At 43.1% G+C, this 21827-nt stretch overlaps 1 protein-coding gene across 3 annotated transcripts in view; it reads right to left on the bottom strand.

The window, feature by feature from the left end:
- Positions 1-21827, bottom strand: part of HTR4 (5-hydroxytryptamine receptor 4) — a 135342-nt gene continuing 113515 nt past the window's right edge. The window contains exons 7-8 of one of the 3 annotated variants that reach the window (XR_003499460.3): positions 3913-4093; positions 1-2870 (exon numbers count right to left, since the gene is read on the bottom strand). Coding sequence is in view for 2 of the 3 variants with exons in the window: in XM_027465094.3 (XP_027320895.1) it covers positions 2783-2870 (88 nt within the window). In the remaining variant the exon portion in view is untranslated. Of the gene's footprint in view, positions 2871-3157; positions 4094-21827 lie in introns of those variants that run through there. The other 2 variants (XM_027465094.3, XM_072044648.1) reach the window with 2 other exon arrangements.

The raw sequence follows: 21827 nt of genomic DNA on the forward strand, positions 1-21827 counted from the left end.
TTCACTGCAATCTGTAGAGAAGACCTTTTTATTTTTAGAACCAGCCAATGCATTACACATCATTCAGCACAGGCAGAGGCTCTGAAACCACTAGCCAGAATGGCCAATGGGAAAATGAACTTGGAGGCTGCAGGAGCAGGTACCTCTAGCAAAGGAAGGACATAAAGTACTGGGTCTTTCCATGAGACAGCCTCTTCGCCTCTTTTCTGTAGAAATACAGAAATGCTGTTAATGTTGATGGACAAAGTCATTTCTGGGCTCACAGGAGCATTGCTGAGATCATTGACTTATTAAGCAGGAGCTGCTGTGTGGCTCATGACAGGTTTACTGAGTCCAACCAGCTGTTAGCCAGAGGTGTGACAGAACATGGACAGTGGTGTTTGGTACTTTATTCAAATATGGTGTTAAGAATTGAATTTTTATTTATTTATTTAAAGTTAGAGCTGTTGACCATTCTGGCTAGTGAGCTACTGCTCCCGTTGACAGAGCCTTCTAAACATTGCCAATGAATAAAACTTAGTGTTGAGAAGTTAATTTTAAATTAAGAAGAATATATTACTAAAGCACACTAAAATATAGGAGAGAACAATGCTTCAGGGACAACAACAGAAACAAAGGCCACCATTGCTATTGCATCCCCATGCAGTTGATTTCATATAGTTCAGAGAAACCTCCCACCAATAATTCGATGCCTTTTAATGGGGACAGAGAAAAGCTGCTCTAGGATTAAGAAATTTGGCATTTGGGGTGAAGCCAAGGCAACCTGTTCTGCAGTGTTGCATACCCAAATCCAGACAGAGCTTGTGTGAACAGTTCCACCAAGGTGCAGACCGTAGTGCTGAAGCTGCCTTGGAAGCATTTTTTTCCAAAACTTTTAAGACTGCCTTACTTATTCACCCATCGGTGTTTTAGTGTTAACAATAGGGTTGAACTGACACAGTTCTTTTGGAAACACAGCCCGGTGAAAACGGGTCACCGCAGAACTGTTCCTAACAATGACCCTGGAAGTGGCACCTACTGGTTCTCAGCATCTCTTTTCTAATAACTTCTCCTCTCCCTATCAAAATGGCCACAAACATCCATAGTCTTTTTCTAAGAGCCTGAGATTTTCTATGTTAGTGAGTGTCTGGCTTCCTCTAACCAGGGCTTTTCTGCCCACTGTTCTTCTGAATCCCAAAGGAAAATGATGTGAAAGTATTGGTGACAATTTAGTGTGGAAAAAGTATTTTGAAGAAGTCTGACACCACGGCGGAGCAGCCAGTTATTCTCATCATGCACATTTTTTTTTCCTACTGAGCAACATTTGTGTTCAAGGCAGGATTTGTTTGTTTACAGTAAATACCTGTCACATAGCAACAGAAACATTACTAAATAATATATATAATGTTAAGCTCCCAGGTCTAGAAGCTTTTAATGAACAAAACCCACGCATTCCTGATAAAAAATAATAATAAATAATGTCACCTTTTCTTTTTACATTAAAAATGTCTGTACAGGACTGCACAATATAACAAAGTACAATATTATCTTCTAGGCTCAGGGTGGCATCTCTGGGTTAGATCTTCAGCTAAATAAGATAGAGGCATGTAGTCTTGATCCTGCATATTTCCCACTGCATAAAATTCATTTTTCCAAAGTTGTGAAGTCTACAGCCTTGCCTAGTATTTATATGCAAAACTGGAAGTAGCTCACAAGGAACATAGCAACATTTTCATGCAGGAAGCAGCTTTGGGACTGAGATTTTAGCAAACAGATGTGCATATGGTGATATTTTAAAGTTTTGAAACTTCTTGCCTCATCTGGAAGAGAACAGAAACAAACAGAAAAATAAAGATGGAAAACATGAGTAGGAGTCTGTCTTCCTGACACAGCTAGAAAAGTTTCTTGGATGGTGTATTTTTCAGGATGGCACTTAGTGATCTATCACAGACTGTCTGTCTCTTGATCAACCTTTCTTCTTGGTAAGAATGCCCACAGTTTGCTCAGGTGAGGGCAGCGCTGGCAGCTTGTTGGGGCTGGGGGGGTCACTTCCAAACCATGGGCCTCTGAATAGCAGAGGGTGGCCTCTGCCTTCCAGCAAATGGGACCTGCTGTTAGCTGTGAAATGTCTCTGTAGGTCCCACTGCAGCTTGTCAGGCACTATGTACACCCTGTGAATCTCCCATCAGGTAGCATGACCAGGAAGCACAGTTAAAGCATTTACAAAGAAAGCTCTGCAGGGCAGGGTGAATCAGCAGCTCCCTTTCACCAGTAACGATAATCGAAAGGGAAATACTTCCTCCTGTTTGGGCGAAGAAAATGAAGTGCTGTTTTTTATCCAGACAGCATCCGGTCGCAGGCAGGCAGACAAAGCAAGTGATGTCTCACATAAGGTTGGGGCTTCAGGCCAGAGCTCTTTCAGATCTTGCTGTCTGAGGACAGAGAGGTGGCTCATAGAGACCGCCCCTGGAAAGGAGTACCAGGAGTCCCTGTACCAGGTGGTTGGTATTGGTGGTGTTTCTTCACACCAACAGAAATATTCTCCCACCTGGAGTAAGGCCATGCCACAGTCATGTAGTCCCACCAGCCTTGTGGATGCAGAGATCCCTTCTGCTCAGTTGCCTTCCCTTGTCCCCATGGATCTGTGTGCTTGTGGCTGGGAGTTTGTACAATGGCAGTGCAGGAGGCATGGTGACATTGCAGATGAATAGGGTTTCATAAAGTCCTGCTGCCTGGGAATCCCTTGGGTACTCTAAAAAGAAGCTGTTCCTCCAGCTGAGCCATTCCTCTTCTAGGTCTGTGACTAGAAACAGGACTCTTGGGATTCTGGGTCATTGTGGATGGGAAGCTTCTCCTGTTCCTGATGATGTCCGTTATGTAAGACAGTGTACCTGGGAATGGAAAAACATAAAGATTTCTCAGTGCTAGTTAGAAGGACAGGCTTACATAAAATGAGTTCTTGAAAACCTAGAATCATGTCTTACAATATCTTCCAAATATCCAGATACCACATTAAGCAAATGTGAAGGCCCACTTTGCCCCATGACAGGAAAAATAATCTTCATGATTCAGACAAGAACCTCTTGGTTTCCATGTTTCTAAGGCGTAGCTGGTAATGGGAAGAAACCAGACCAAAGAACTAAGGAAAAAAAAAAAAAAAAAAAAAAAAAAGGTCCAGCACTCCTTATTGTATACATATTCAAAAATGAATACTATGATATCAAGTTACTTGGCATTATTAAACTGCACGAATCTCTATTGAGTATACTTGGGAGTTAGGCTCCTAAAGCAAGGTGCTTAAAATGCTGGTGAGATGCCTGAAGTAAATGGTCTGGATATCCTACAAGTGATGTATCTGCTCATTACAGTAGACAGCCATGGACTCAAAATGAAAGTCGGGATATAAAATCCACTGCCTCTCCAAATTTGTCCTGGTGAATATTCGCAGGGGAATTTGCCCTCTAATATTTTCAACACTGTCAGGTTTAGCTGACTTAATACAGGTCACTGTATATGCAGATATATCCATTGAAACATCTTTACATAGCACTTCATCACTTTACATAATGATCCTAAAGCTTTCCAAAAATGTGCTGGTTCTCCAAAACAGGGTACAGAATCAATGTAAGAAACAGGAAAAGACATTTTGCATCTAACACTGAATAGAAACTCTGACCATGAAGCATACAAGTCTTAACAGGATTTTGTTCCATCTACCAAGTCAGACATAGCACACTGGGCAAGGCAGGCCACCAGACCTTGAGGCTGGCAAAATCCCTGCTGTAAGCGGTGGTGACGGAGATGATGAGAGCCAGGAGACCCCTCGCTCTGTGAACAGGGCAGACATGTTTTGGAGCAACTCACAGCTTGCTCAGAAGCATGACAGACAGGCACTGAAAGCTGACTTCATACAGGATATCCAAAGAGCCAAACCTTTCTTCTTCTTCTGCAGGAGTCAGAAAACAGTTGTGCAAGTTCAGCAATTTAGCAGGCGGTGCCGTTTGTTACAAAGATGCATTAAGCTAAAGAGAAGTCATTAGGGTGTCCCAGCGTCTCTCGTGGCACAGTTTGCCTGAAGACTCTGCAGTTAGATCAACACCTCCAGCTGTTTACCCTGTGGGGAAAGAGGATGGGTAGGAGAGGAGGAAAGAGCATTTTTATGCAGGGTGCGAAAGCTACGCTGCAGCTGTGATAGCCTTGCTCTGCATGATTTCCTACCAAAATCTTACCAGCATCTCCAGGAAACCGTAAAAGGAATCTTCTACTGGTGGGTTTGTATTGGACCAGGTTTGTTCAGACATATGGTGATTTCTCCTTTCATCTAAAAGGTTAAAGCAACCTACCACATACCATGGGTTTAGTGTCTGATCCAGGACAGGTTTAGAGCAGCCCTGCTTTTTTTCACACCACTGTGTCTTACTTAATCCACTCTGAAAACACAATCAATTTTTCAGGCATCGATATCAATGGAAAGCAAGTTTTGAAGAGAAAGAACAGCAGCAGCTGAAACTCACTTGTGCCTGACCTCCACAAGCTCCCAACGTGTGCCTTGCCCAGCTGAGAGCCTCACACCACAGGATTTATATCACTGACCACAAAGAGATAACAACACTCAACCCCTGCATGCGTGGGCTCAATGTTTCAAGAGAAATTTGTCAACTAGGTTTGAGTAAGAGCAAGGAATACATCTGAGGAAGCCATAATCTGCAAGCAGGAGAAAAAAAATATAATAAAAGGTTTAAATGCATTAAATAAATTATCTGCAGTAAATTAGTTGATCAGCCTCCTGCCTATAATGAGTTCCTTTACAGGATGTGTACACACTGGCATGTTCAGCTTCCAGGCTTAGGTACAAGCAGCATCTCACACTGCCTACACCCTCTGCCTTCCCCCGAGGTGAGGCACAATGTCACTACTGTCACCTGCAGCTCCACTCAGATCCTAAACACCACCCAGCAGTGGAGCCCAAGAATGAAAAGGTGTTACAGCCCATAAAAGGGGCCCTGCTGCAGGCTAGTCACACACTTGGCAAATGGTACTTTAATTGTGATGATGATCAATTTGGAGAGAATTGCATTTGCATCTCCTGCTGTTTCTGACAATCCAGTGGGCTCTTTAGCTAACTGGTTGGGTTAACTTGCAGTATAGCAGAGGGAAGCCATGAGGTTTTACTTTCTGTAGGCCCGTGACCAGAACAAGAAGCCCGAGTGTTATTCAGGGAACCCAGTAAAAGCTGGGGAGAAAATACCAACGGGATGCAGCAGTGCTTTGTAACCTTCCCACTTGTGTTGCTTGCAGGTCTGTCCCCTGCACCAACTTGTACCATTAATTAAAGAAGCCAAACAAATGCTGGGTTTTGGCTTTCCCAGCTGTAATGCAAGAGTCACCACCTCTACCGAGTCCTGCTCTGCCACCCAGCATCACGCCTGTCTCAGAGGTAATGCAATGTGGGGCAGGGCTCCTGCCTCAGGCCAGAAATTGCATCCATGCCCTTGGGTGCAGGATGAGCCAGGAGAGGGGAAAGCAGCACCCTGAGGTGTGTGTACCATCCTGCTGTCAGAGTGCACAGCCTCGTTCTGCCTGGGGTCGGTTCCTGGGGTTCTTTGGACAGTGGGGAACAGCCAGGAATAGGAAGGCATCTGCTCTCTGCCAGGAATGCCTCCTACCTACCCTTCATGCATGCAACACTGGTGTGAAGCTGCCTACACAGGTTACCCATGGCTCTTCTGTGCCAGCAGAAGCCCCTGTGCAGTTCTTCAGCCCTTTGAGCCCCAGGACATCTCTCTGTGAGCTGTGCCTGACCCCTGCATTTCACCATCATCCTTGCTCTGAGCACCCACCTCCATTCTTCCTTGGGCTCCCTGTGCCTATGGCCTGTAGGTCGTTCATCCTGCTGGGTGCTGCAAAGATCATGGGGCCTGGACATGTACCAGAACTGCAAGGGCTGGAGCACATCAGTAGATGATGCTCATTAATAACAAATAAACTGATAATGAGGGAGAAAAGACAGCCCTTCCTAGCTGGAGCTCTCTCATTGATGGGCTAAAGGACTTGTGTGGCAGAATCTCCTGCACTTTCCAAAGCCTGTGAACAAATTAGCTTAGCTTTTTGCCTCTCTCCCTTTAACCTTGGCCAGGAGAAATAATTTTACCTAGTGAGCCATAATAACAGTGGAGAAAAAAATATCGACAAAAATAAATGCCCACAACTGTCCAAGCATGGCAAAGCTCTCAGCTGGGCTGGAGGCAGATTAATGGAGGGAGCCCACACAAACCTGCTGTAGGTTCACAGCTGTCTCTGCTCTCTGTTCAGCAGTCCTTTCCCAGCACATCTCTTTACATGATTAATTGCTTCCACTTCTGAGCTGGCAGAAGGTGGTTGCTGTTGTCCTGATGTTTACTGGGGACTCAGGTAAGGTTTTGCAGCAGGACCAGGGGTGGCAGTGGGTTCTGGGAGCTGGTGACTGCCTGCTCCCCATGCCCTTTGCCCTGCAGGATGAAGGACGTGTCCTCACCAGGCAGAGGGGACACAGGGAGGGGAACACTGGTACAGAAGCAGGCATATGGGTTGTACTCCTAAACTGGTGTCAGCACTGCCGGGATAGCTCAGGACTCAGATGGCGACACAATGGCCATGAAGTATGGGCACGAACTCTACCAAGAGCTGATGAGCACTGTATCTGCAGCATCTTTTCCCATTCTCCAAAAGTTTTCTTAGCATATTCTTCCTGTTTCTGATCTGGATCAAGTCTACAACTTCTTATAAGGTGAGGGGAAAAAAAGAAGAAAAAAGAAAAAGAAAGAAAGAGCAGACTCTATATCATATCCAAGGCCTTTCTCTGCCTTTTACCAGGGTGACTGATTTAACTACTGTATTCCTGGCAATTCAGTATGAGGGAGCACCTATCTGCCTGTCTCTGTCTTTCATTTTTTCCTTTTGTAAGTTGTTGATTGCCAACACTCCAAATGAAATATTTTGAAATATTTTTTTCCCCTGCATTTACAACTGGAAACTCCCTGAGGATTCCAGGAAACTTCTTGGTAACAGGATTTGGTTGCAGGGGTCCCAGGGCAAAGTCTACGAGAGTGGTGCTGTCCACAGGAGGCACCACAGCTGCGGCAGGTCCTCTGCTTTTGCACTGCCCTGGGTGCCCACCATTCCTGATGAGCAACCCGAGATGTTGATTGCCACCAGGTGGCATCTCAAAAGAGGAGCTGCTTCTCTAACACCTTCCCAGACAGCTCCCATGAAAAGATGTTTACTGAGCAAGCCGGAAAACACTAATATTTCATGTTCACTCTCAGTGAACACAACTTTCCCACTACTTTCCCATTCCTTCTGGCTTTAGTTCTGCTCTGTGATAAACTGTGAAGACTATCTTGCCTGAGCAGATATTTCCATTTTTAATAATGAAAGCTGCCATCATTGAACCTTATGTTCATGGGACTTAACATTCACCTAGGACCATAGAGAGTCTGGGCATAGATGGAAGCTGCCTGTAGCCAAATTTTAGTGGAATTGAGCTTCCAAACTGAATAAAGAATTGAAACTTTTCTTAGATACAAAATCCCTCTTGGTCTATGGTTTCCCTTTCCATCCCCTTTTCTTTCTGTCACAGCTGCAAAACTCTTCAATACTTCCCCATCTGGAATATCTACAGCACCATTGTTGTAGCTTTATGCTCAATATAGGGCCCATATCTCAAAGCTCCATTTCTTTCAGATGGACTTATAGAGAAAGAATAAATAACTCTCTTCAATATCAAATGGGGATTACAGTTAACCATCGCTTGGCAGACCAGAGCAGGTTATTTTAATGAACACATCGTTCTGAAATAAGCCTCCCACCATCTGTTCGGCCCCATGATTATAAATGCAAACAACATAATTCATAAATGCTCTATAAAAGAAAGGGAAAGAGAGAACAGCTTAAGATGACTGTTAGTTTTTCCAGACAACGATGTATCTGCCTACTTTATTCCCATTTCAGGAACAGGTAGAAAACAGTCTTTTAATTCTGTATTTTCTGGCAGTCACCAACCAAAGTAAATCATTGCCTGTAGAGGACAGAAATGTGGGTAGGGGCGGTGCAGTTTCTGTTTGCCTCTGACAGAAGGACCCAGGAAAGGTGGTGTGGACCATCCTGAATCTCAGTGGGTGAGGAAGAAACACAGAGCATGCGTTTTAGTACAGCAGCACTGAATATGCCTGTGGCACCGGAGTGCCCTCCAGGAATACGGGAGCTGAGGGTACTAATGATAGTGGTATTTGCTCCCTGAGAAGATGCTTTTGACATTCTGGAAAACTGGGCAATCTTGAGAAACATTCAGAAAGCTGAGAAAAATGAACATAAAATCCAAGAATCTCTGGAATTTGCTATTTTAAACTGTGAAGATTTTCTTTGAAAGAGGCAAAAGTATATATTTTTAAACCCCTAATACACAAAATATGTCAAAATGAAATGTGAACAAAATATATTGTTTCACTTCAATTTTCTGTTGAAAAAATAATAATAATCTATGTGATCCAAATAAAATGTATTGTCATTAAACATTTGATTTTAATACAGCTCCGTATTTAATTTTTAAAAGGTCAGTGGAGAATTGCCCCTCTCACACAATTACCAGCTTCGTAGAGGCCATGCCATGAAAAGCTTGCCAGTACTCTAATCTCAGGGCTGAGTGACTCACGGTTCCAGCCACCAAATTGGACTTCTACATTCAGCCATCAGTAGAAAACCATCACCGCAGGATAAGAGCAACTCTCCCACACCCACTCTCTACATTTCTTGTGGTGAACAGGAGCAAAAAACGACAAGCTCATCCTGGTTTTTTGTTGACATGTATCAATATTGCTGAACAACTTAAATTGATTTCATATTCAGTGCTGTAAAACTAGCAATACCACTAACGCTTCCAGGGTGAATAGCTCCATTGTTTCTCTGTGAGCTTTTCATTTCTTCCTGTTTCTAAGACAAGCAAGGTACTTGTAAGATTTCTTAACAGTTTTCCTAACAAGCTTTAAGCTGGTTGTGTATCACCTCCCTGCGGTGATGGCCTGCAGCCCATTAGTGAAAGTGAGCTTGCTGAAGGTGGGTCGTGCCCTGCACCTGCCTGGGACATCCTGATGTCTGTCTGTCCCCCCAGGGATGAGTCAGAGAGAAATACAGAAAGCACAGATGGGGAAAACAGAATGGGAGCTGCTCTAGGGGAACCGCCTCAACTCTCAGACAGGTCCTTTTTCTCTGCAGAGCTGCATGTGGAGACTTTCTGGGCTCCCACCCAGGCTGCTGCAGGAAGCAAGATTTCAGACTGGAGGATATCATGGGAGGCTGAAGCTGTCCTTACAGCTGGCTTTGTGCTCTGTTTGGGAGCTGAGTTGGTCTGCATGGCAGACGAGCATCTCCATCTTCTCCTCCTCGGGTATTTCTCTTCATTGCCAGCTGACAGCCTGCAGAGCCTGTGAGGGTTTGGTATGATTGTCTGAGCAAAGGGACTGGCTAGATGGTGCTAAATCACCTCGTGCAGCTCTGGCAGAGAAAGAGATGACCATGCACAGTTGTCCTTTGACGGCCAGGACCAAGAAAGCACAGTAATGTGGTGAGGAAAATGAAATCCATACTCTGCAACTAGCCTTACAGCAGTGACCCTCCTGTGCCTGCAGTGTCTTCTGCTCAGATGCTGGAAGGGACCTACTTTGTTGGGGTGTAAAGCCCACCCAGTCAGGGGATTTCTCTCAAGTAACCTCAGTCTATCCCCAAAGAGAACATATCCCTAAATTCTTAAAATGTCCTACCCAAATTTGAAAGCATAGTTGGTCTGTCCTAGTCTTCCTATTATTTTTTTTTTTTTTTTCTAATGAAGAGGGGCAGCTGCCAGGGGACCGTTGTTCTTCACAGGTGATGCAATCCCTTGGCAAAACACAGGTAAAATCCAGGCAGATATCACCAAAGGTTCGATTTTCCAAGTGTAGCTGAACGGTGAAAATCCAATGTCAGGAAAACGTTTGGATTGCTAAATTATTTAGATAGATCTGACAGCAATGTTGATTTTAAAGTCCTTGGTAGGCAAACATAAATACAAATTTGTCTCTATCTCTTGACATGTGTTTATTTTTTTCCACTCTTGAGCAGTTATACTGAATATCTTAATTATCATTAAATCAAATAATGCTGTTTAGACCTCGTGAGCTGGAATTAAGCACTCATCATTCTCTCCTAAATTTCAGTTAGAGGTTTTAAAAACAGCTGTCTCCAGCCCACATAATCCAGCCTCTCATTTGTAAGACTTCTGCATGTCTCCTCAGATTTAAAATTAGCAGTCAGTTCTCCAAGTAAGCAAAGCCTTTAAATGAGTGAAATATACCCCTGGAAAAAAAAAAAAAAAAAAAAAAAAAAAAAAAAGACTTTTTTGCATCTGACAAGAAACAAAAACAAAACAAAACAAAAAAACAAACAAAACAAACAAACAAACAAAGCATTGATCAATATGTTTGTTTCTCACCTTTCTTTTTCCTTTTTTCCATCATTCTTTATGGATGTTTTCCTTTGCTGAAGCTGCCTGTTCTCTTATTTTTAAGGAGCAGCCCTGGCTCCCACTTGCTCTCAGGACCTGCAGTCCAAGGGTGTGTTCCCAGAGCACCTCCATCCAACATGGGTCAGGGCATTCCCAGACAGCTCTGGGCAAGTTGCAGGAGCTGCACTGGGGCGTTCTCATCTCCAGAAGTGGAGGTGTGCAAATAACGCGTATTATGCTCTGTGACCCTACCAACACACAGGCACTGCTGCTCTGGTTTGATGTACAATACAAATGCTTCAAAATATTTTCTGGCAAAACTAGGCCAAAATATCCTCCAGTTCATTTACTTTTGTGTTTACGATAGAAGCATATATATGTATATATATATATATTAAGGAGGACGTTTAACTTCTTTTGAAAGTGCAGGCAAATAGTAAACTGAAGTGTGATTTTGAAATAAAATGCCAAAATACTTAAGGATCTTGTTTCCTTTTCTTTATATCCAGCTGAAAACATTCATTGAATTTGACCCAATCAGTTTGTTTCCCTGGAATAGCAACTGTTCATTACATCTTCCTTCTTAATTCCTTTTATTGCCTGGCTCTATTAAAGGATTTGGTCTATGAAAAATTAGAGGAACCCATTTAAGCTACTTTAGCTTTGACAGCTAATCCCAGCACACTGCTCTTTTGCTCAAAAGACTTCTTCCATGAATGGAGGAAAATCATTTTGGTCTCTCTGGTAGCTTGCTAAACACAACCCTTCACTTGGCATAGGAAATATATTGGATAAAGATTGATTAAGGAAGATAACTAATTAGGAGCCTGGCCTGAGTCAGCCAAGGCACAGGTCAGCAAAGAAGCTGAAGAAGCAAAGAAGTCAAATTCAATAAAAAAACAGGGCTGAAGGAACATGTTTTTATATATCATTATCTCTGGCTACCAGCTGAAATCTTTTCCATGATGTCATAAAATCTCATTTTTGTACAGAATAATAACCCCTTTGGATAATACTTATATTCTTGATAGACATCAAAAGTTAAAATCAGGAAGATGACTACAGGTATTTTAATGCTAAGCAAACAGACCAATACTAAACACTTGCTAATAACAAGAAAGATCTGCTAAGTTCATCGGTGATCTATTTTAAGAGCTTGCTTACAGAAAATTGCCTGGGTCTCAGGACAGCTCCAGGCTGCAGAGGTGGCTTTCCAACAATTCCTGTTTGTTTGTGGGCAAATCATGCAATTTCTCTGGGCCTCGTTCTACTGTGGGTGAAATAGAGGCAATACTACTTCCTTTGTATGCTTTGTATTTAGATTTTCGCCATTTTGGAACAAACTTTGTGTCATTTCAGATACGAATAGTGTCTGGTGCAACTAAATCATAGCTTGGTTCAGGTCTGTGGTGCTACGGCAGCCACATTTAATCACTTACACAAAACAAATTCATTTCAATTTAAAAGTGTCAGAAACACTTTCCAGACCAGAACAACCTACAGCTGTAGGAAAGGTGTTTTATTTACTGGAGAACTTCTTTCTTCCACTAAATCCTTCACACCCTCAGAGGCTGGGAATATCCTACCTCTGGCTCGCTGACAGTAATGATGTTCTCAGGCTATCAAAACAGCGTTTGGCTTGGCACTTCCAGTTTCTCATTGCAGTAATTAGATTCCACCTTTCCTCTGTGCCTTTTAGCAACTGCCTCTTTCATTTGTTGATGGCAGCGCTGCAGCCCCACCTGTGTGCAGAGCCACCACCAGCAGCTATCCTGTCTTCTGCTGGCTCTGAAGCAGTGCTCACCACTGATGGCCTCCCCATCCCAGTTTTATGAGACATGGTTTCAGACAAGGGGAGCTGTCGAGACGGGCCAGGCACCATGTGCTGGCCCTGACTGCCACCAAACGGATTTATTCTCCATTGCCTTTGGTGGAGATTGCTCTGAGTGTTCATCCGATGTTTGACACTGTTGACCAGTTATTGATTGTAACGTGGGTGTTGCTAAAATATGCCTGAGGTTTTAATAACTTTTCAAGTATGAAGAGCAAACAATGACTATGTGAAACCTAACGAAGAGAGAAATGCAGGATGCGATCCCTTGAGTGACTGTGTCTGTGTGGTGGTACATCAGTTGGTCTGTGCATTTCCTAGCACTTGTCTTATGCAACCAAACCTTTAGCAGAGCAAGCAGCTGACTGGGTTAAATCATTTGCCATAAAGCAGGGTCACATGAAGGAAGTTAATGCTTTGGGAGAAGATCACCAGATCCCCTCCTTGAGCACCTGCTGATGGCTTGGTTGCCTTTTGGACATGAGCCAACAGGGCTCATGTAGACCTTCTATAAATCAAATAATCGCATATCCAAACCATACTGTCACTGCTGTCAAAGTTGTTCTCTTCTGCCAGTCTTACCCAAAAAAACAGTGAAACCAAGAAAGAAAAGAAATTAGAAGCTGAGAACGAAGTTTCTGTTTCCCAGGGAGATGATGAACTTGTTGCTGTTACCCCTCTGCTCCTGTGGCCTCATTGCATTTTACCTTTCATGCATCAGCAGGTGCCTTCCTGAGCTGTCAAATGTGGCAGCTTTCAAACCACAAAGCTCACTTTAAAAATAATCCGCCTCATTATACCATTAGCAGTTTTGATCCCATTAGAACAATAGCTGCTGTGTTCCTCCGGCACATCCTGAATGAATCTCACCCTCCCCTTGCTGGAAGAACGAGCAGTTCCTATCCCACCTCCTCCCGGGTGGGAGGGTGAGAACCTCAAGCTCCCCACATGGAAAACTACATGGGAGGGACGTGTGGGCCAGCTGAGCCTCACTGCTCCTCTCTGCCCAGGCCTGGAGAGTTGCCAGGGTCCCCCCAGCTCTCCCCACACAGCTTCAGGTGCTGAGCATCATTGCAGTGCTGAAACAGGGAGACGACACAAGGCCCTTCCTTGCCCCTCTCACCTTGGTGGCTGAGATTGACGATGGCAAAATGTCAGCTTATGGTGCAATAGTTTAAAAACAAAGCTGTTTTCTTTTTTGCTTAGAGCTGCTGGGACAAACTGGAGAAGCAGCTTTGGATCTCCTGTTAGAGTGAGCCAGGGGATGACAGAGGCATTGCCAGGAAGAACCCCAGGCACCTGGGGCCTCTTCCTCACCCTAACAGGTCCAAATGAGACGTTAATGACAGGACAGAGACAACTGGCTACCTCAGACCACCCCTCTGCTGATACAGAATTGTACCACCGGTCATTAGTTTATCCAGACTAACTGTCCATCCAAAGGGTGTTTCTGCAGTGGCTCTCTGCAAAGACTACTCCATGTGCCAATAGACCTCATCATTGGCTTTGCTGGTAGTCACTTTAATTGTTTGTCCTCTCTGCCAGCTTAAAGCTTTTCCTTTTCTCAGTCTTCTTATGTTTCTGTCCTTCAGACACTTGACTTGAATGATGTTTATCTGTTTCCCTATTTTCCATTGCAGGACATTCAGCTCAACCTTCACAGAGTCACAGAATTTCTAGGTTGGAAGAGACCTCAAGATCATCGAGTCCAACCTCTGACCTAACACTAACAGTCCCCACTAAACCATATCCCTAAGCTCTACATCTAAACGTCTTTTAAAGACTTCCAGGGATGGTGACTCCACCACTTCCCTGGGCAGCCTGTTCCAATGTCTCACAACCCTTTCAGTAAAGAAGTTCTTCCTAACATCTAACCTAAAACTCCCCTGGCGCAACTTAAGCCCATTCCCCCTCGTCCTGTCACCAGGCACGTGGGAGAACAGACCAACCCCCACCTCTCTACAGCCTCCTTTAATGTACCTGTAGAGAGCAATAAGGTCACCCCTGAGCCTCCCCTTCTCTAGGCTGAACAAGCCCAGTTCCTTCAGCCGCTCCTCGTAGGATTTGTTCTCCAGGCCCCTCACCAGCTTCGTCGCCCTTCTCTGGACCCGCTCAAGCACCTCGATGTCCTTCTTGTAGCGAGGGGCCCAACACTGAACACAGTACTCAAGGTGCAGCCTCACCAGAGCCGAGTACAGGGGGACGATCACCTCCCTAGCCCTGCTGGTCACACTGTTTCTTATACAAGCCAGGATGCTGTTGGCCTTCTTGGCCACCTGAGCACACTGCTGGCTCATATTCAGCCGACTGTCCACCATCACTCCCAGGTCCTTCTCTGCCTGGCAGCTCTCCAACCACTCATCTCCCAGCCTGTAGCTCTGCTTGGGGTTATTGCGCCCCAGGTGCAGGACCCGGCACTTGGCCTTGTTGAACTTCATGCAGTTGAACTCAGCCCATCGGTGCAGCCTATCCAGATCCTCCTGCAGAGCTTTCCTACCCTCGAGCAGATCGACACATGCGCATAGCTTGGTGTCATCTGCAAACTTACTGAGGGTGCACTCAATGCCCTCGTCCAGATCATTGATGAAGATATTAAAGAGGAGCGGCCCCAGCACCGAGCCCTGGGGGATGCCACTAGTGACTGGCCTCCAACTGGACTTGACTCCTTAGAACCTTAGCAAAGGGCCTTGGACTTCAGACATCATGGACAGAAGTGTGTCAACAGCTGGTGATCAAAAGCATGGGATCCACTCAGCAACCAAGATGACCAAGTCAGTCCAGAGATTTTGACTTCTTTCATCACATCTTTGTAAATCCTTAATGTTATCATAGTTATATCCATATATCCACAAGAGAAACAGGAGGTTGGGCACTGAAAGACAGAAACTAAGCTAACTTATAAATCAACAAAGGAGCTTTCCAGTTCAGTCATCTAAGACCATTTTCTACTTATAAACAACAGGGGAAAGAAGTAAGCCGATGAGAGGCACCATTCAATGCCATGCTGCAGAAGGTGGGCACTTTCCCCCTTTTCTCACATTAAGTCTGTATTACCATTTCTTTCTCATTAATGTTAACTTTGTCACTGCATTACATATTCTGATTATCTGCAGATTTTGGCCTACAGTTCATTTTTGCACCATAATTAATATGACATTCATAAGACGCCTAAATCTGATAATTAGGAGAGTACTTGGAAGTGCTCACTTATGTCAGAAATATACAGCATCACATTAGGAGCGATTTACAACTGCCTGAAGATGGGATAGCTCGTGATAGGCTTCTGCTTCTTAAGTAAGGTGTTTCAATTACTCAAGTACAAGCAGGATCAATTAGGAAAATTCAAATGGATGATAATGAATGTGGTTTATTTTTTATATAAGTGGAGGTCTCACAACTAGCATAATTAGATTTTTCATCAGCTGGAGAAAAACACAAGCTATTTGTCAAAGACATGGAATGAGTGAGTGGCAAAAGCAGTTGCAGTTATTTCCTTGTGCAATGGGGAACTTCACAATTTTCAAGTGTACCACAGACCAGCATCCATGAGCCCCAGCACTAACTTAGGGCTGGCTTTATTCCCCCTGTCTTTAAGCACCTGATGCTTTTTTTATGACTGATGGTGAGAGACAACCACTTTTTGGGCAAAAGCGTCAGTTGTTCGTCAGGCTCTAACATATGCAATGGTGTTAGAATTGCAACTATCTGGGAAACGGGTGGCTTTTCCACAGTGAAAGTGTCCAGTGACAAATGACAATAGCAGTTTGCTGAAATCTTCTGACAAAAAATTCTTAATCATTTCACGTCTGTTTTCTGTGTGTAAAAGCACACTTCGTTTGTATCAAAACTTTTTTGTGTCAAAACAAGTGTTTTTAGAAAGAATTGCATGTTTTATAACAAAAGTCTAGCATATGCACCTAGTTAATGTTAGTAGCATAAGTTCCTTTCTGAACAGCAAACTGTCACAAACTCCTTCACAGCATCTGGGGCTCATGCATGTTCCCTCCTACTCCACTGCCTGCCAGTAAGCTTTCCAGTCACCGGGGGACATAGCATCTTTGTCTGCGTTCTGCAGAGCTGCTTCACACACATGCCTGTGCAATGTCTGGGTTGTGTGTCCTAGTAATCTCTGGGTATCCTGAAAAATGTGTTAGGGAGCTGACCATATCTTAAAGCACCTGATGGTAAGATCTGAAATTCATATTTTCTGGTAATGGAAAAATAACACAAAAATTAAATAACAAAACACAGTATTAGGATAATAATTAATGATAAAGATCCTTACTGGTGTCCTTAACATCTCAACTATTATTTACATTATTTTATGTTAAATTGTAGCAAGTCTCACTAGCTTAAGGTCAAGTTTTTTTTTGGCCAAAGTAGTTCCTGCCTTTTCTCTGCCACCTATCCTACTGCTGGCGAAGGACAGGTCAGATAGCAAGAGCTCTGACTGTCCTCCTTGGTCACTTCAGTCTAAGAGTAGTGTCCTTCCCTGTGGCCTGTCATTTTTCACCATGAACATTTTTTACCATGTTGTGTTGAATGGGAAATTGCCATTCTTCTTCCTCCTTAAGATGTTGTTGTTGTTGTTGTTGAATGGGAGTTGCCACTTTTTTGGTTATTTCTATGATGTGCATTAACTTGCACATTCCTGTCTTTAGGCTACTTCTCTTTCATAGCCTTCTGGGCATGAATTTGTAAAACTTCACACGTCATATCACACACACAAAAAAATATTAATAAATTAACATGACAAAATTTTAAGCTGTGCTCATAACTAGTTTATTTTGTAAGTATGTTATTAAGATTAAATGTCATACCACAGATGGTGACATTCGAAGTGGGTGCTTAATTTGAGTAAAATCTCCATATTCTCCTCCATACAGTCTTGGTTTGATAAATGAACACTCTTTTTCCTCAGTGCAGTAAGGACAGCAGAAACCTGTGTTGCCCATCCCTACCCTCCCTATATACGCCCTACTCCCAAGCATTAATCCACTGCATCACTTTCACAGAAAAGTGCTCCTCATTTTTAGCTTTATTAAAACTGATCCCCCAACAAGCCAATAAGTACATGTTGCTCGGTGGCTGTCTATTTGTTCCATTGTTGTTCTTCAGCGATATGATTCTTCGTTTGCTCATCCTCTTTCCCTGCCAACAGCTATTTCACAGCTAGGTTAGATTGTCTTCAGGAGTGTGCTGAGGAGGACAGGAGCTGCCTTTGATGGCTTCTTTGTTTCAGTATGATTCAGAGGTTGCTAAGTCCCCATTTTCTGTTAACTATATCCCCAACCATCCTGTGATGATAGTCTGTTATATGATAGCCTTTCCAATCTCAACAGGACTGTTCCTGGACATCTGCTAGTGAGGATGTCATACCAGCGATGCCAGCCACTGCTCCCCTCCAAGTTCAGGGGCTCTATGAACTTCTGTATGCAAGAAGGATCTAAGGAAAAAATTTAATCTGAGCATCACAGCAAGCAGAAATCAGCTTTCCTGAAGATGTCCTAAAGAAAAGATGTCAAGCTCAGTATGAACATTTGAATACATCATGCTCGAGGACTCTTTTCCAAGTATCAGGAGAGGCTAAAGTCTAAGGAGGAAAGAGCATAGCTGCAAATAATTTCTAATGCTTTTGGGAGTGTGGGGGGAACCCAAGAAACTGGGGAGCATGCTCACAGGTTTATTCTCTTGTGGGTTTAATAAAAAACTCCAGGCAAACCCTTTTGAGGGGAACACAAATTCCTTGTAGATTGGAGCACAACAATTAAGATCTGTATTGATCTGTGTATTGATTTTGGTCATAGGAGGAGGTAACGAGTGCAATCAAAATACCTGGTGACCAGCTGGGAGAAACACATACAATAATTATTGGTAAAGTTATATTCCTTCCCCTCCTGTCATGATTAAGTTTACAGTTTTATTACAGAAATACAAAATGGAGAAATTAATCTTCAGGTGAAACTAGATATTTATTCTGTTTGACATAAAGTGAAATGCTGGCAGAAGATAATCCAGAAATATTTTATGAATATTGAGCCTTTAAATTGACTCAGCCAAGTCCTTTAAGTGTCTGTGAAGTTCTGGAGTTTGCTGGAATCAGTCTGTGGCATATATGTTTTCATTGACATGCAGGTCACATAGCTGTAATTGCATTTACAACAGTATGTGGTACCTAAAGCTGAATGTTAACTCTCAAGACAGATAATAAATATATTTGCCATTTGTGTTGTGGAAATGTACATTGCATGCTTTAAATATCATACAGATTTAGAGTAAAGAGACTGATTTACTTCAGATAGCACAGATAAGCCAAAAGTCACCAAATCTTGTAACTGGCAAATTCTACTCTGCAAGACCAGCTTTTTCAAAACCTTATCATTTCTCAGCACAGGCACAAACATTCTCTGCAGCAGAAGTCGTTTATCAAAAAAAAACAAAACAAAACAAAACAAAACAAAAAAAAAAAAAAAAAAAAAAAAAAACCACAAAAAAAAAACAGTCACAAATATGCAAGTACAGCTGCCAGGAAAGAAGAGAGGACATCCCAACCAGCCTCAGCTGCAAAATCTCCTTTTGGTCTACAAATGGCATGTCTATCTACATGAGAATTGCTAACAGCGTACTTAAGAAATTTCTTTATAGTCTATCCAGCAGAAGAAATACAGTTTCTTATTTAAACAAAGAATGTTTAAAACCAAAAACCAAAAACAGACATTATGTCAGCAAAAGTCGATGTGTGCTTTTCCTCAGTTTATGCAGTTTTAAGTCCTTTAGGCTGAGCCAGGGAGATTGTGTTGGTCAGGCTTGCTTTGCTGGGCAGTTTCTTGACCATGTCCTTGAAGTTTTTTTCTCTGAAGACATCCGCTCATGTCAGCTGTGCTCTGCCCCTCTTCCTAACTAAAGGGGCTCCCGAGGCTGCTCTGCTGTCTGGAGGGTTCCCCAACTGAAGGAGGGTGCTTAAAAAGAAAATGCTGCTCCAGCAGTCAAACACAGCTATGAGTTCAGATAAGGACTGCTAATCCCTTTTTTTTGTGAGCTCAGGTTGTGCCTTCTTGCGCTGTTGGCCACCATGGCAAAAGTACCTGAATGTTCTGCCTTGGAGGTTGGTGCCTTCAGGCAGAACTGTTTTTCCTAAATGGGGCTAACCAAAATGCTTTTGTTCCCCCTCCCATAATGAGCCTCTCAGTGGAGGCCCCCATTCCCCAGTCCTGATGTCCAGAGGACCGTGATCACATGTTGGGCTATAACTCAGGCACATCCCTGACCCCCTGTGCCGTAGCTTTTCTGAGCACTGGAGCAAGCAGGTGGAGTAGCACTCATTGTGTTTCTCTGCATTTTATGCTCCTGTGTGCTTATTTTGCATATGCCTGCTGTTAACACTGGGCTACTTTTGATGTCTTTTAGTCCTTCTACAGACGTATTTCACCATGGCTCATAAAACCAGCACTCCCTTCCCATACATTGCTTTATATACTGCCTTCAAATTCAAAGTGCAAAAGCAAACTAATAAGTTCAGACTTCTGAAGAGTGTGATAGCCCCTTCCTTGGCTGCTTCTGGGCCTCTGTATTTTCTGCTTCAGAGGAGGTGACATATTCTATAAATCCCTGCCTTAGCCTCTGCCTTAGTAAATAAATGTTGCTCAGATTTATGTTTGTTCCCATTCTGGAGGAAAAGCGAAGCAATGATATATGTATCAAATGGAACAGAAAATTGCATTTTAGCCAGCAGGCTTCAAATGCAACTGACTTAAGTTTTGGTTCAACTGCAGCAGTCTCCTGTCCATCCTGTTAAGAAGTAAACCTGATTTTGTACCTACAATTCTTTGCATTACATTGAGGCTAATCTAAGTTGCACTTTGCCTACTAACTTAGTAAAATATCACACTCCTGCATTATTAGCAAGATACCTACACATGTATAAAATACAAGGATTTGCCCCCTTTTTACGTAAACTTATCTCTCTTTTTATAAAAATGTGAAAGTGTAGTAGCCCTTATAATAGAAATAATAAGAGAATTGCCCTCCTTTGCAGACATTTGTTCTTTATTTTTTTATCAATGCTCATCTTAAATCATTAGCTTGCACTTCTGTTGCTTCTTAGAATGGTCTGACAGTACTAAGTATTTCTAAAGTGAAATGATTTATTCTAGAACAAAGGTGTCTGATTTTGCCAGAGTACGTGGCTATCTGACGTTGCGCCTCTGAGCCCTTTGCTTGTGCTTGTAATTTCTTGTATATAAATGAACAAATATTTACTTTTGGATCTCTGAATTACACTACTGTTTTCTATCCAAAACTGAGCTATCTTAAAGCTAATAGCTGAACCTAGTATTAGCTGGGGAGGACATTACCACATCCTTGGCTAACAAGCATGTTTGAGAAGTGTGATTTCAACCACAGATAGCAATGAACTTAAAAGTTCCCAAACATCCCTGTTATATGTAAAGATGCAATAATGTGAAGAATTTGGGATGCGGAAGACACTGACCCAAGAGATGGGGCAGTAATGTGACCTTCTCACCTAAGTAACAGTCAGATGCTCAACAACATTTTCTTCTGTATTTTCTGCTGAATGACATTACCTGTAACCTGGCTCCTTGTCCATTCTCAAAAAGTAACAGTACTTGGATTTGTCCTTGTCAATAGCTCAGAAACAGCCCCACAGCTGACATTTTCATACTTGTCTTATTGAACCCGCTTCTGTCCCTCATCTGTCTGCTTTCCCCAGCTCCCCCAGCACCTCCAAAGCAGCCAGGCGTGACTTCCCCTTGGAACAGCCGGGAGCTACCTGACTTGTCAGAGCAGGCGTTCAAAGCAGCCAGATCATCACAAAGCTTTGTGCACAATCATACCAATCACATCAGGGAAACTAGGAATTTCTTTCTGGTGGCTCCAGATGGCCTCCAGTCACCTCATGCACAGCCAGAGAGCAATTCAGTTACCAGCACTGAAGCAATTCCAGCTGCCTGTGTTGTAGCAAAGTGTTTTTCTCACTGAGCTTTCCAGCTTTGGAGTGATTGAAAACCACTAAGCAAGATCTCACAGTGACTAACAACAGTCTAAAAGCTACAACACTTGGTAATATATTGCTGCCTAACTGCTGTGGGAATTTCAGACTTTGTGGCTATGAACAAGCTATGGAGACACAAAACCAGAACACTGTGGTACGGAGACAGCAGCCACATGATTCAGGAGGACACATGGCTTAGGGAAAAAGCTGTTCTTAAAAAACAAGACTGTGAGGGCTGAGAAATAAAATATTTACAGAGACTATGTAGTCAGATAATGTATTATATAGGCATTAGGATTGCAATACTACAAGCTGAGAAAAATAAATTAAAAAAATAATATGGGGACACACAAGAAATAGCTGCAAATTTCTGCCTGGGACGTGGGCATGCCCTGAGCACATGTTCTGCAAGAGGTGTTGCAAAAGGTGTGACACTGCCACAGATTAAATGGGGATTTCTGGATAGAGATTCCCCAGCTCCTGGGAAAAAA

The sequence above is a fragment of the Anas platyrhynchos genome, chromosome 14 (genome assembly GCF_047663525.1).
Source record: "Anas platyrhynchos isolate ZD024472 breed Pekin duck chromosome 14, IASCAAS_PekinDuck_T2T, whole genome shotgun sequence".
In the NCBI taxonomy this organism is placed as follows: Eukaryota; Metazoa; Chordata; class Aves; order Anseriformes; family Anatidae; genus Anas; species Anas platyrhynchos.